The 14335-nt window shown below is 39.4% G+C and overlaps 1 protein-coding gene across 9 annotated transcripts in view; it reads left to right on the top strand.

The window, feature by feature from the left end:
- The window catches only part of plekha7a (pleckstrin homology domain containing, family A member 7a), a 321572-nt gene that overhangs the window by 190652 nt on the left and 116585 nt on the right, over window positions 1-14335 (top strand). For all 9 annotated transcript variants that reach the window (XM_061924802.1, XM_061924808.1, XM_061924804.1 and 6 more), the window contains one exon: window positions 11834-11951. In XM_061924802.1, coding sequence (XP_061780786.1) covers window positions 11834-11951 — 118 coding nt within the window. The remainder of the gene's footprint in view (window positions 1-11833; window positions 11952-14335) is intronic.

Consider the following 14335-nt stretch of genomic DNA (forward strand, 5'->3'; position numbering starts at 1 on the left):
TTAAGGATGTGTACCATTCTTATTAGAACTGATACTGTTTTATACAAGTAGCATTATCACTGGAGGATGAGGAATAGCTAGACACCAATACCAATTCCCGATACCTGGGAATTGACACCGGTACTTAACGGTAGAGATGTCCGATAATGGCTTTTTTGCCGATATCCGATATTCTGATGTTGTCCAACTCTTAATTACCGATTCCGATATCAACCGATACCAATATATAAAGTCGTGGAATTAACACATTATTATGCCTTTTTTTTTTCTTTTTTTTTTGGGGTAGTTGTATATTTTAGCGTCCCGGAAGAGTTAGTGCTGCAAGGTGTTCTGGGTATTTGTTCTGTTGTGTTACGGTGCGGATGTTCTCCCGAAATGTGTTTGTCATTCTTGTTTGGTGTGGGTTCACAGTGTGGCGCATATTTGTAACAGTGTTAAAGTTGTTTATACGGCCACCCTCAGTGTGACCTGTATGGCTCTTGACCAATATTGCCTTGCATTCACTTGTGTGTGTGAAAAGCCGCAGATATTATGTGACTGGGCCGGCACGCAAAGGCAGTGCCTTTAAGGTTTATTGGCGCTCTGTACTTCTCCCTACGTCCGTGTACACAGCGACGTTTTAAAAAGTCATACATTTTACTTTTTGAAACCCATACCGATCATTTTGAAACCGATACCGATAATTTCCAATAATACATTTTACAGCATTTATCGGCCGATTATATCGGCAGTCCGATATTATCCGACATCCCTACTTAACGGTACCAACTTTCCGTGTGTGTTGATAAATATTTGTTATTTTTGATGACAAAATCTCATTTTTTATTGCAACATATAAAAATGAGCGGATTATGATAACTGCTGTCCAGTTGCTATCTTGTTTTAGTATCACATTTCTAAGTCTCTTGCAAGTATGACACTAAGTATTCATTTCAGTTGCAAGTCCAAGACGTTACATGGCACTAGTGTATAGTTTATGTTGAGTGGTTTTGTTTTCTGTTGCGCCCTAGAAAGTTTTAACACTGGAAGTATTGTACATAGTACACACCAGCTGTTTGATTGTAACGAGCATCTCGGTTGTAGTTTTCATCAACAATTTTGGGGGTGTTTAAAATTGCCATGTAAAATTGCTAGTACTAATCAGTAGCATTTCAATAGCAAAGCCAATGTATATTAGCATCAAGCTAACGCATTTTGGGAAAAGTGGAGCCTTACTTAACTTACGCTGGAGCACTTTTTGAGTCATTTGCTTTGTAAAATTGCTAATGCTAATCAGTAGCATGTCAATAGCAAAGCCAATGTATGTTAGCATCAAGTTAGTGCATTTTTGGAAAAGTGGAACCTTACTTAACTTGCGTTGGAGCACTTTTTGATTCATATGGTTTGTAAAATCGCTAATGCTAATGGGACGGCGTGGCGCAGTGGGAGAGTGGCCGTGCGCAACCCGAGGGTCCCTGGTTCAATCCCCACCTAGTACCAACCTCGTCATGTCCGTTGTGTCCTGAGCAAGACACTTCACCCCTTGCTCCTGATGGCTGCTGGTTAGCGCCTTGCATGGCAGCTCCCGCCATCAGTGTGTGAATGTGTGTGTGAACGGGTAAATGTGGAAGTAGTGTCAAAGCGCTTTGAGTACCTTGAAGGTAGAAAAGCGCTATACAAGTACAACCCATTTATCATTTATTTATTTATTAATGCTAATCAGTAGCATGTCAATAGCAAAGCCAATGTATATTAGCATCAAGCTAGCACATTTTTGGGAAAAGTGGATCCTTACTTAACTTACGCTGGAGCACTTTTTGAGTAATTTGCTTTGTAAAATCGCTAATGCTAATCAATAGCCTGTCAATAGCAAAGCCAATGTATATTAGCATCAAGCTAGCACATTTTTGGGAAAAGTGGAACCTTACTTAACTTTCGCTGGAGCACTTTTTGAGTCATTTGCTTTGTAAAATCGCTAATGCTAATCAGTAGCATGTAAATAGCAAAGCCAATGTATATTAGCATCAAGCTAACGCATTTTGGGAAAAGTGGAGCCTTACTTAACTTGCGTTGGAGCACTTTTTGATTCATTTGCTTTGTAAAATCGCTAATGCTAATCAGTAGCATGTCAATAGCAAAGCCAATGTATATTAGCATCAAGTTAGCACATTTTTGGGAAAAGTGGAGCCTTACTTAACTTTCGCTGGAGCACTTTTTGAGTCATATGCTTTGTAAAATTGCTGATGCTAATCAGTAGCATGTCAATAGCAAAGCCAATGCATATTAGCATCAAGCTAACGCATTTTGGGAAAAGTGGAGCCTTACTCAACTTGCGTTGGAGCACTTTTTGATTCATTTGCTTTGTAAAATCGCTGATGCTAATCAGTAGCATGTCAATAGCAAAGCCAATGTATATTAGCATCAAGCTAACGGATTTTGGGAAAAGTGGAGCCTTACTTAACTTACGCTGGAGCACTTTTTGAGTCATTTGCTTTGTAAAATCGCTAATGCTAATCAGTAGCATGTCAATAGCAAAGCCAATGTATGATAGCATTAAGCTAGTGCATATTTGGACACAAGTATCCTTACTTAACTTACGTTGGGGCGTATTTTGAGTAAAAACATTTTGTTGGCGTTGAAAATTGCGACAGTAGTTTGACTGAGTCCGCTCTCAGTGCTGCTGGAGTGATCGGCAAGTGCCGAAGTGCGAAGACCTGGCTGAGTTGTGATGTCAAGCGCAACCCAGGTACCGAAACATGTCACCGGTGGACTTTACATTCATCGGCGCCCGGTAGGACTGGCGGGATTCGGTCGGTGCCTAAAAAGAAATTCGGTACCCATCTCTAGTGTCATTGCGGCATCAATACAGCCAGTGAATGTGCCACACACTCACTGAGGCCTCATTTATCCATCGCTAATACGAGCAAATGTGTGTCTTCCTCCTTGCCAATCAGCCATGGCAGCAAAGTGTCTAGTAGATGTTTCCATGGACACACGCTGTCTTGCTTGGACTCGCTTCTACTTCCACATATTGCCGTTGCGGCACTGAAAGGGTTAATGTCTGCACTCAGATTAGGGACGCCTGCTGCTGATTATTCTTCTTGAAGCGCTCGCTTGCGTAACGCCGTCTGCACTTTTTCTTCTGCTGCTGGGAATCGGGGCCCCACGTCCCGGAGACGGGCTTGCTTTTTGCCGAGCTCGTCACGTATGCTGGCAGGTCGAGATAGGCTGGGACGCTGGCCCAAAGGTGTTCATCCACAGACTCATCTGTGAGTGTGTGGGAGGTATTTCACATTTGAGATCGTCAAACACGCTAATCCCCACTCGATGTTCCTCGAAGGTGTGACAAAAGAGGAACTTATCAATATGGTGAAAAAATGTGAATCCAAGAACGCAACTGATTTTAACGGAATTGATATGAAAATGATAAATAAAGGTTATTGAAGAGATTTCAGAACCTTTAACGTGTATCAGCAACATATCATTTCAAACAGGGAAATTCCCAGACAAAATGAAAATAGCAAAAGTTGTACCAATTTATAAGACTGGTGACAAACTACAGACCTGTTTCTCTACTTCCACAATGTTCTAAAATCATTCAAAAACTGTTTAACAACAGATTGGACAAATTCATGAATAAAAATGAAACACTCACAGACAACCAATATGGATACAGAGCCAACATCTCAACATTAATGGCATTCATTGGCGTTGTTAGGCCTATTTTAGGGGTTCTCAAGCCCCCCTAAAATATTCTTAAGCCCCCCTAAATAATTTGGTGTTTTTTTTGTTGTTTTTTTTACAAATAAATGCCGACATATTCATTATAAAGTGGCCCAAATATGAGTTTAAATAAATAATCACATAACCTGTTATTATTCACTCAGTTTCCCCTCACTTCGTAGCGTAAGGTAGAGAGCCCCTTTCGTGCGTCGGTATCCAATCCATTCCACTTGTTCATATAGAAAATGCCCACATCACTCAAATTCCAGCCCGCATTTTCTCTGCAACCTTTCTTGCGGACCTGCAGGTGTACGAAGCACATTATCTTCCTTTACAATGAGTGAAGCTGCACAAAACCTTGTGTGTGCAATTGTAAATCATTTATTTTTTAAGTTTTGTGTTTCTTGTAGAATCTATATAAAGTAATATACATAAGCCTATTGTTAAAATAATGAAAAAAACATCATTAAATATATTTGTTTTATTGTATTGTTACATTAATATTAATAGCTGTTTTATTATTATAGGATGGCTTGTTAAACATTTAATAGGATTTTCAGAGGGAGGAAAAACCAAGACAATTAATATAAAATGTAAAATGAATAAATACATAAAAAGAAAAAGAAAATATATGGTTGAACGCCATCGTCCCGGGGAGCATTTCATTTCGTCCCGTGCATTTAAAAAAAATAATAATAATAACAATGAATAATTTCTAAGTCTTTGTTAGCCGTTTGGGAAGTTTTGTGCTCGTGCGTAACATTCGCTCGCATCCTGTGCATCTCCTGGGGGCAAAGCCCCCCCTGTCCTTAAAAGCTAGTGACGCCCCGGATGGCATTCAATGAAATAACGGAAGAGATTACCAATGCAATAGATGTGCTGCTGCAGTGTTTATGGATTTAACAAAAGCATTTAATCATAATATCTTCTTTCTTTCTTTCTTTCTTTAGTTTATTTCAAACATGAACACACTTACAGCATAATACATCACACAATTTCATATCATTTCACTTTACATCAGGTCCGAAAAGGAGTAGGAAGAAGCAAAGCTTATTTAATCCTACCCCAGGGGTCGGCAACCCGCGGCTCTTGTTCTTTAGCGCCGCCCTAGTGGCTCTCTGGAGCTTTTTAAAAAATGTATGAAAAATGGAAAAAGATGAGGGGGAAAAAAATCTATTTTTTGTTTTAATATGGTTTCTGTAGGAGGACAAACATGACACAAACCTCCCTAATTGTTACAAAGCACACTGTTTGTATTAAACATGCTTCACTGATTCGAGTATTTGGCGAGCGCCGTTTTGTCCTACTAATTTTGGCGGTCCTTGAACTCACCGTAGTTTGTTTACATGTATAACTTTCTCTGACTTTCTAGGACGTGTTTTATGCCACTTCTTTTTCTGTCTCATTTTGTCCACCAAACTTTTAACGTTGTGCATGAAAGGTGAGTTTTGTTGATGTTATTGCCTTGTGTGGAGTGTTAATCAGACATATTTGGTCACTGCATGACTGCAAGCTAATCGATGCTAACATGCTATTTAGGCTAGCTATATGTACATATTGCATCATTGTGCCTAATTTGTAGCTATATTTGAGCTCATTTAGTTTCCTTTAAGTCCTCTTAATTCAATTTATATCTCATGACACACTATCTGTATGTAATATGGCTTTTAATTTTTTGCGGCTCCAGACAGATTTGTTTTTGTATTTTTGGTCCAATATGGCTCTTTCAACATTTTGGGTTGCCGACCCCTGTCCTACCCCTTTCCCACTTCAGAGCGTTTACAAATATATACATTCATTTACTGACTTATTTATAGTAAAATGACCTCCGTGAATGTGTAATACAACAGTCATTATCAGTGTTGGGACTAACGCGTTATTTTTTATATTCAGTAACTCAGTTACCGTTACTACATGATGCGTTACTGCGTTATTTTACGTTATTTTTTATGTAGTATCGGCTAGAAACTGAGAAGATCTGAGTGTGTTTTATTGGAGCGCTGCGGAAGAGGCGCGCCACGCGCTGTCTGTGTGTATGTGTGTGCGTGGGAGTGGGCGTGTCTGTGTTTACTAACAAGACATCATGGCGAAGCCCGAAGTCGAGTTTCTTAACATGGAGATATTCTCACTACTTTTCTTTTGTCGACCACAAAGAAAAGAACATTTTAGTTAAATGTAAGTTGTGTCTTGGATCAAAGATCCTATCCTAGCAATTCAAATCTGCTGAAACAGCTACAAAAGCAACATGCTTCGACGAAGCTAGTAAAGAGAGACACACTTCACCTCCTAAGCAACAGCGGCTGCATTTTAACGAGGGACTGCGCACTGAAGGTACACACACTCTGTGAATTCTATTATATTCTGTTGCTCTTTCATTCTAGACTTCTAGAGCGTTTGATTATCACATTACTCTAAATGTATAGACTATAAAGTTCACAAACATAAAGAGGGATGCTAGTGGGCCAGGCCAATATTTCCTTATCTCTAAACTAAAACTGGGGAAATGTGTAGAGTGTTCTGGGCTTCAGACATTATTTTATTTCAGAATTCCCTGAGAGAAAAAAACGCCTGGTTAGGCTTTGTGTATGGAGTGTGTGCCTTCCTTGGTTTACAGCTATGTTGTTATTATGCTGTTTGTTACTTATATATGTTATGTTGCAGCTATTTAAAATAGGTTTGTCAATTTGTTCTGGCCTGAAACAAATTGGCCCTTTGAAACATATCTTTGTCTTTGTGTGTTGTATGTAGAGCACATTGTTTAGCAGAGTTCAGTGATGCAAATGCATGTCAAGTTGATCAACAGATTGTATTATTCTCCAGTGCAATAACAGTACTGAAATGAAGGCTAAAAGGCCATTAAAGGGGGGCTTAAAAAATAATATATATAATTAACTAAATAGTTACTTTTCACAGTAACGCATTATTTTTTGGTGTAAGTAACTGAGTTAGTAACCGATTTACTTTTTAAATAAAGTAACTAGTAACTGTAACTAGTTACTGGTTTTCAGTAACTAACCCAACACTGGTCATTATTAACATACTGAGATGAAGAATATCTTATTTTCAATAAGGTTGAAAGTGTTTCTCACAATTCTTCTTCTTTGTACTTTTCAAAGCACTATTAATTTGAACAACCTCTTAAACTGGATCATATGAGTACAATTTTAACTTCATTACTTAATCCATTCCATAATGTATTCCACATACTGATATGCTAAAGGTTGTAAGTGTTGTACGTGCATACAAATGTTTTGAATTAGATTTTCATCTAAGGCAGGGGTGGGCAATTATTTTTTACCGGGGGCCGCATGAGCAACCCGAGCACTGCTGGAGGGCCACATCGACAATATTTCAATTAAATTTTGCTCAATATTATTTTTGATATATACCGTAAGATAAATAATAATAATAATAATAATTAATAATAATAATAATACTTTCATTTAACCTAACTTAACTTTATACCAAAAGCACTGCTTTGGAAATCATTTGTACCCCTTTCAGAGATCACATTTAGTTCCCCTTAAACATCCTCATGTTGCATAGGATGAAGTGTGCATTCCTGTAACTTTCTCTAGTAACAGCATTCCATGATTAATATCAATAAATTGACATTAATAATAAATGACAGTAAAATAAGCACACGTATGACTAAAGAGTCATAGTGTAACTTTGTGTGGTGTTTGAGTTGTCCGACTTTTTGTGTGGCCATAAACGCATCAGTGGTTTAGTGGTATGCGTGTTGGTGACAGATGACAAGTTGGTTTGTACGGCAGAAAATGACTAGTTTTTCGAGATAGAAGTTTTTTACTCATGTTTTTGGTGTGGTTATGGCCGAAATAAACAATTTTGCTCAATAAAGTGATCGATATAATTCCTGGCCTGGAAGCATCTCGATAGACGTTACAATAATTGAACGGTGTTCAATTGAACGGTGTTGACGAACACCGTTAGGGCCGCTTGTTGTCACTGTCACTCAGAGTTGCATTGCAAAATTACACACAATAAATGTGTTTATTTTGTTTAGAATTCAGATGAGTTTGATTTGGTGCGCGGCATATATTTGCTGTGCGCAGAGGACGCTTGAGCTGTGAGCAATTGCGCAGGCGTGCACCCTAGAGGGAACGTTGCTTGGCAGTCCATGTCTTGTTGAAAACACGGCATTCGTCATCAACTTTTCTCTTTTAAGCGTCTCGGGTGTAAACCGTGCATCACTTGTCGCTGTGCACCTTCACTCACAGGTTACACACGGACATAGGCCCATAAATAACACTTTTCAAAATAAAAGCAGCACCGTTGTATTGCGCACACGACATAGATGTTTTTTCAACTTTATTTTGTAATTTGTGATTGCAGCTGTTCACATTCACTCACAATCACGCACGCGCATACGTCCACACGGAAGTAATACAAATAACGCTTTTCAAAACAAAAGCAGCACCGTTGTATTGCACACTCGACATAGATACTTTTTTACATTTATTTTGTAATTTATGATTGGCCTCACGCGGGCCTGACAGGGACGCACAGAGGGCCGGATGTGGCCCGCGGGCCGCAGAATGCCCAGGTCTGATCTAAGGTTATATTTCTTCTCTTTAGTTGAGAAGAATTGTTGTACATTCTTTGGTAGCAGGTAATAGTTTGCTTTGTACATCATTTTAGCTGTTTGCAATTTTAACAAATCATCGAACTTGAATATTTTTGACTCAATAAATAAAGTGTTTGTAAGTTCTCTATGTCCAACTTTATGTGTCAGTCTAATTGATCTTTTTTGTAACACGGTTAACAAATGTAGCGCACATTTGTAGTTATTTCCCCATATTTCTGCACAATAACTCAGATATGGTAACACTAGCGAGCAGTAGAGAATATCAAGTGATTTTTGGCCCAGGACGTATTTTGCTTTATTCATTATTGAAATGTTTTTTGCCACCTTATGTTGTATGTTTTGAGATTTCCAGTTCATTTTATCATCTACAAACCCCGTTTCCATATGAGTTGGGAAATTGTGTTAGATGTAAATATAAGCGGAATACAATGATTTGCAAATAATTTTCAACCCATATTCAGTTGAATATGCTACAAAGACAACATATTTGATGTTCAAACTGATAAAAAAAATTTTTTTTTTGCAAATAATCAATAACTTTAGAATTTGATGCCAGCAACATGTGACAAAGAAGTTGGGAAAGGTGGCAATGAATACTGATAAAGTTAAGGAATACTCATCAAACACTTATTTGGAACATCCCACAGGTGTGCAGGCTAATTGGGAACAGGTGGGTGCCATAATTGGGTATAAAAACAGCTTCCCAAAAAATGCTCAGTCATTCACAAGAAAGGATGGGGCGAGGTACACCCCTTTGTCCACAACTGCGTGAGCAAATAGTCAAACAGTTGAAGAACAACGTTTCTCAAAGTGCAATTGCAAGAAATTTAGGGATTTCAACATCTACGGTCCATAATATCATCAAAAGGTTCAGAGAATCTGGAGAAATCACTCCACATAAGCGGCATGGCCGGAAACCAACATTGAATGTCCGTGACCTTCGATCCCTCAGACGGCACTGTATCAAAAACCGACATCAATCTCTAAAGGATATCACCACATGGGCTCAGGAACACTTCAGAAAACCACTGTCACTAAATACAGTTCGTCGCTACATCTGTAAGAGCAAGTTAAAGCTCTACTATGCAAAGCGAAAGCCATTTATCAACAACATCCAGAAACGCCGCCGGCTTCTCTGGGCCCGAGATCATCTAAGATGGACTCATGCAAAGTGGAAAAGTGTTCTGTGGTCTGACGAGTCCACATTTCAAATTGTTTTTGGAAATATTCGACATCGTGTCATCCGGACCAAAGGGGAAGCGAACCATCCAGACTGTTATCGACGCAAAGTTCAAAAGCCAGCATCTGTGATTGTATGGGGGTGCATTAGTGCCCAAGGCATGGGTAACTTACACATCTGTGAAGGCACCCTTAATGCTGAAAGGTACATACAGGTTTTGGAACAACATATGCTGCCATCTAAGCGCCGTCTTTTTCATGGACGCCCCTGCTTATTTCAGCAATACAATGCCAAGCCACATTCAGCACGTGTTACAACAGCGTGGCTTCGTAAAAAAAGAGTGCGGGTACTTTCCTGGCCCGCCTGCAGTCCAGACCTGTCTCCCATCGAAAATGTGTGGCGCATTATGAAGCGTAAAATACAACAGCGGAGACCCCGGACTGTTGAACGACTGAAGCTGTACATCTGTCATGACTTGGTCCTGGGTGTTTGCTTTTCCGGAATGCAACGGAAAGTTGGCTCGGGCGAGACGGGAATGTAAATACATGATTTATTTAATATATCAAAATAAAGTACAAACGAAAAGCGCGCACAGTGGCGGAGAACAAACTATGAAACCAAAAGACTATAGCATTAATAAACAAAACTTACTTGGCATGGAATAAAAGGAGAAGCATGAACGATGGACATGAAATCAAGTGTCAGAAATGTGCAGAGCATAATTGTGGGGATGTCACCAGAAAGACAAACTGAAAAACAATGAACTTAAATACTACAGACATGATTAACGAAAACAGGTGCGTGACTCAAAACGTGAAACAGGTGCGTGACGTGACAGGTGAAAACTAATGGGTTGCTATGGTGACAAACAAGAGTGCACAATGAGTCCAAACGTGGAACAGGTGAAACTAATGGGTAATCATGGAAACAAGGCAAGGGAAACTAAAGAGTCCAATAACTAAACAAAACATGACTTAAAACAAAACATGATTACACAGACATGACAACATCAAACAAGAATGGGAAAGAATTCCACTTTCAAAGCTTCAACAATTAGTTTCCTCAGTTCCCAATCGTTTATTGAGTGTTGTTAAAAGAAAAGATGATGTAACACAGTGGTGAACATGCCCTTTCCCAACTACTGTGGCACGTGTTGCAGCCATGAAATTCTAAGTTAATTATTATTTGCAAAAGAAAAATAAAGTTTATGAGTTTCAACATCAAATATCTTGTCTTTGTAGTGCATTCAATTGAATATGGGTTGAAAAGGATTTGCAAATCATTGTATTCCGTTTATATTTACGTCCAACACAATTTCCCAACTCATATGGAAACGGGGTTTGTATTAATACTCCCAAAAATCGGGTTTCTTTTACCCTTTCAATGTCTACTCCGTCTATTTGTATTTGTGTATGATGCTCTTTTCTATTGTTACTAAATAGCATTATTTTAGTTTTACTGAGATTCAAAGATAGTCTGTTTTTGTCAAAACATCATCTTTGTCATCTTAATAAACAAATTAGAAAGGTATGGAATCTGAGGGAAGTTCTTGAACGGGGTAAGAAGCTACTTAACCAACAGAAATTATTTTATTTAGTAAAGTATCAAAGTACCGAAAAGTATTGAAATGATTTTGGCACCGGTACCAAAATATCGGTATCAGGACAACACTAAACAGAAGAAATGAACACATTAAAAAGATGGTTTGACAAAAACAGACTACCTTTGGGGAGGAGCTCAAAGTAAAGCCGCTGCTCCTCCACATCGAGAGCAGCCAGGTGAGGTGGTTCGGGCATCTGGTCAGGAGGTGTTTAGGGCACGTCCGACCGGTAAGAGGCCACAAGGAAGACCCAGGACACGTTGGGAAGACTATGTCTCTCGGCTTGCCTAGGATTGCCTCGGGATGCCCCGGGAAGAACTGGACGGAGTGGCTGGGGCGAGGAAAGTCTGGGCTTCCCTGCTTAGGCTGCTGCCCCCGCGACCCGACCTCAGATAAGCGGGATAAGATGGATGGATGGATGGATGGGCAATTCTGACTTACTAATCCATTCCATGTGTGATGTATGTAGGAGTGTTTTCATGCATATTTGTTCGTGCTATCGTAATGTACTCATACTACTCAAGCTAGCGCCGTTAGCATTAGCTAATATGCTAACAGGTTTACATGTGTCTGTGTTAGAGTATTATTTACCTACAATGACACTCTTATTGTATTGTTCCAGTTTCACAAATGCTTCTGTCGTTTGGAGCCACACCTGGCCATGCAAACACCAGCAAAGACAAAATGTGGCGTGTATGCTCACAGTGTGGACTTCCTAAATGTCCTTGTGTTTTGTGCACAGGCGGCAGAGTTCACGCATGATGTCCCAACCTGGTGGCGAGCATCTCTCCAGCACCGTCAGCGAGGATTCCACAACCATCACCACCTCCTCCACCGTGGACGTCACCTCCACGGCAAAGGTAAGCCAGACCACGCTAACCCTGCCTGAAGTTCAACGTAAACATTTGTATTGATTATATTGTAACTGAGAGTGGGCGGGCCTTTAGTTTAAGTCTTCATCACGCAGCACTGTCGTCAAGTGCGCCAGAAAGTAACCAAGAGCTCTTTTCCGGCCTTCACAATAAAACCGCTGTGCGTTACATCCTGTTTGACTGCGCTAAAAAAAAAGAGTCCCTAGAAGAAAAGCTGAAATATTTACTGTTATTTTGCACTTGAAGAAACAATACCTGAAAGGGGACATCTACAATCCTTATGTGAGACAGGAACACATGTTCTTCTTTTATGCATTCTAACTTGTTAATAAATGATATCAAAGTCAACTAATAATCGAGGTAATGGGGGTCACTTTATTCCACCTATAAAGCACTCTAAAAGACATCTGAAAACCTCCATCCTCTTTTTACATGTAGTAACATTCATAATAACCAGTGTTGGGTTAGTTACTGAAAACCAGTAACTAGTTACAGTTACTAGTTTATTTCAAAAGTAACTCAGTTACTAACTCAGTTACTTACACCAAAAAGAAATGTGTTACTGTGAAAAGTAACTATTTAGTTACTTATATATATATATATATATATTTTTTTTTAAAGGCGTCCTTTAATGCCCTTTTAGCCTTCATTTCAGTACTGTTATTGCACTGGAGAATAATACAATCTGTTGATCAACTTGACATGCATTTGCATCACTGAACTCTGCTAAGCAATGTGGTCTACATACAACACACAAAGACAAAGATATGTTTCACAGGGCCAATTTGTTTCAGGCCAGAACAAATTAACAAAACTATTTTAAATAGCTGCAACATAACATACATAAGTAACAAACAACATAGCTGTAAACCAAGGAAGGCACACACTACATACTAACCAATGCCTAACCAGGCATTTTATTCTGAAATAAAATCATGTCTGAAGCCCAGAACACTCGACACATTTCTCCAGTTTTAGTTTAGAGAAAAGGAAAGATTGGCCTGGCCCACTAGCATCCCTCTTTATGTTTGTGAACGTTATAGTCTATACATTTAAAGTGATGTGATAATCAAACACTCTAGAAGTCTAGAATGAAAGAGCAACAGTATATAAGAGAATTGACAGAGTGTGTGTACCTTCAGTGCGCAGTGCCTCGTTAAAATCCAGCCGCTGTTGCTTAGGAGGTGAAGTGTGTCTCTCTTTACTAGCTTCGTCTAAGCCTGTTGCTTTTGTAGCTGTTTCAGCAGATTTGAATTGCTAGGACAGGATATTTGAACCAAGACAACTTAAATTTAACTAAAATGTTCTTTTCTTTGTGGTCAACAAAAGAAAAGTAGTGAGAATATCTCCATGTTAAGAAACTCGACTTTGGCTCTGCCATGTCTTGTTAGTAAACACAGACACGCACCACACCCACACACAGAGCAGCGCGCCTCTTCTTCGTCGCCTTTTCTGCAGCTCTCCAATAAAACACACTCAGATCCTCTCAGTTTCTAAATAATATAAAATAACGCAGTAACGCATCATGTAGTAACGGTAACTGAGTAACTAAATATGAAAAATAACGCGTTAGATTACTATTTACCGCCGAAAGTAACGGCATTACAGTATAATAACATGTAACATTTATGTATTTTGCTAATTTTAGTGTTAATTTGTAACAAACGCACCCAAGTTCTCCAGGTGTCGCTGCCACTATGCAAATTAAGGAGTCACGGGTGGGACCTGATATTCAGCTGGGAACGATTAAAACAATTAATAAACACAAGACATATATAACTATTAGCCACAACACGATCAGGCTTATATTTAATATGCCACAAATTAATCCCGCATAACAAACATCTCCCCCCTCCCGTCCATACAAACCGCCAATACAAATCAAACACCTGCACAACACACTCAATCCCACAACCCAAAGTGCCGTTCACCTCCGCAAAGTTTATACACTTCATATATTTCCCCAAAGTCCCCAAAGTTACGTACGTGACATGCACGTAGCGGCATGCACGTACGGGCAAGCGATTAAATGTTTGGAAGCCGCAGCGTACTCACGGTACCGCGCATCCAACTCAAAGTCCTCCTGGTAGGAGTCTCTGTTCGTCCCAGCTCTCCACAGGCCAATGGTAGGTCCACAAAAACGGTCAAAAATGAGGATTCCTTCCATGAAGTGGCTCCGTAGCAAAAACGCTTTGGCTGACAGGTGCTCCAGGTGGTGAGTGACGTCAATTTCCCTCCAACAACAACACCACCATTAATCATGACAGACTTCATAAGAGACAACAAAGACTACTTTGGGACAAATGATGATCCAGAAACATTATTTTTTTTTTAGCCTGAATACAAGGAGGATGATCTACACGTTTTAGAAG

This window comes from Nerophis lumbriciformis, linkage group LG29 (genome assembly GCF_033978685.3).
Source record: "Nerophis lumbriciformis linkage group LG29, RoL_Nlum_v2.1, whole genome shotgun sequence".
NCBI classification, from domain to species: domain Eukaryota; kingdom Metazoa; phylum Chordata; class Actinopteri; order Syngnathiformes; family Syngnathidae; genus Nerophis; species Nerophis lumbriciformis.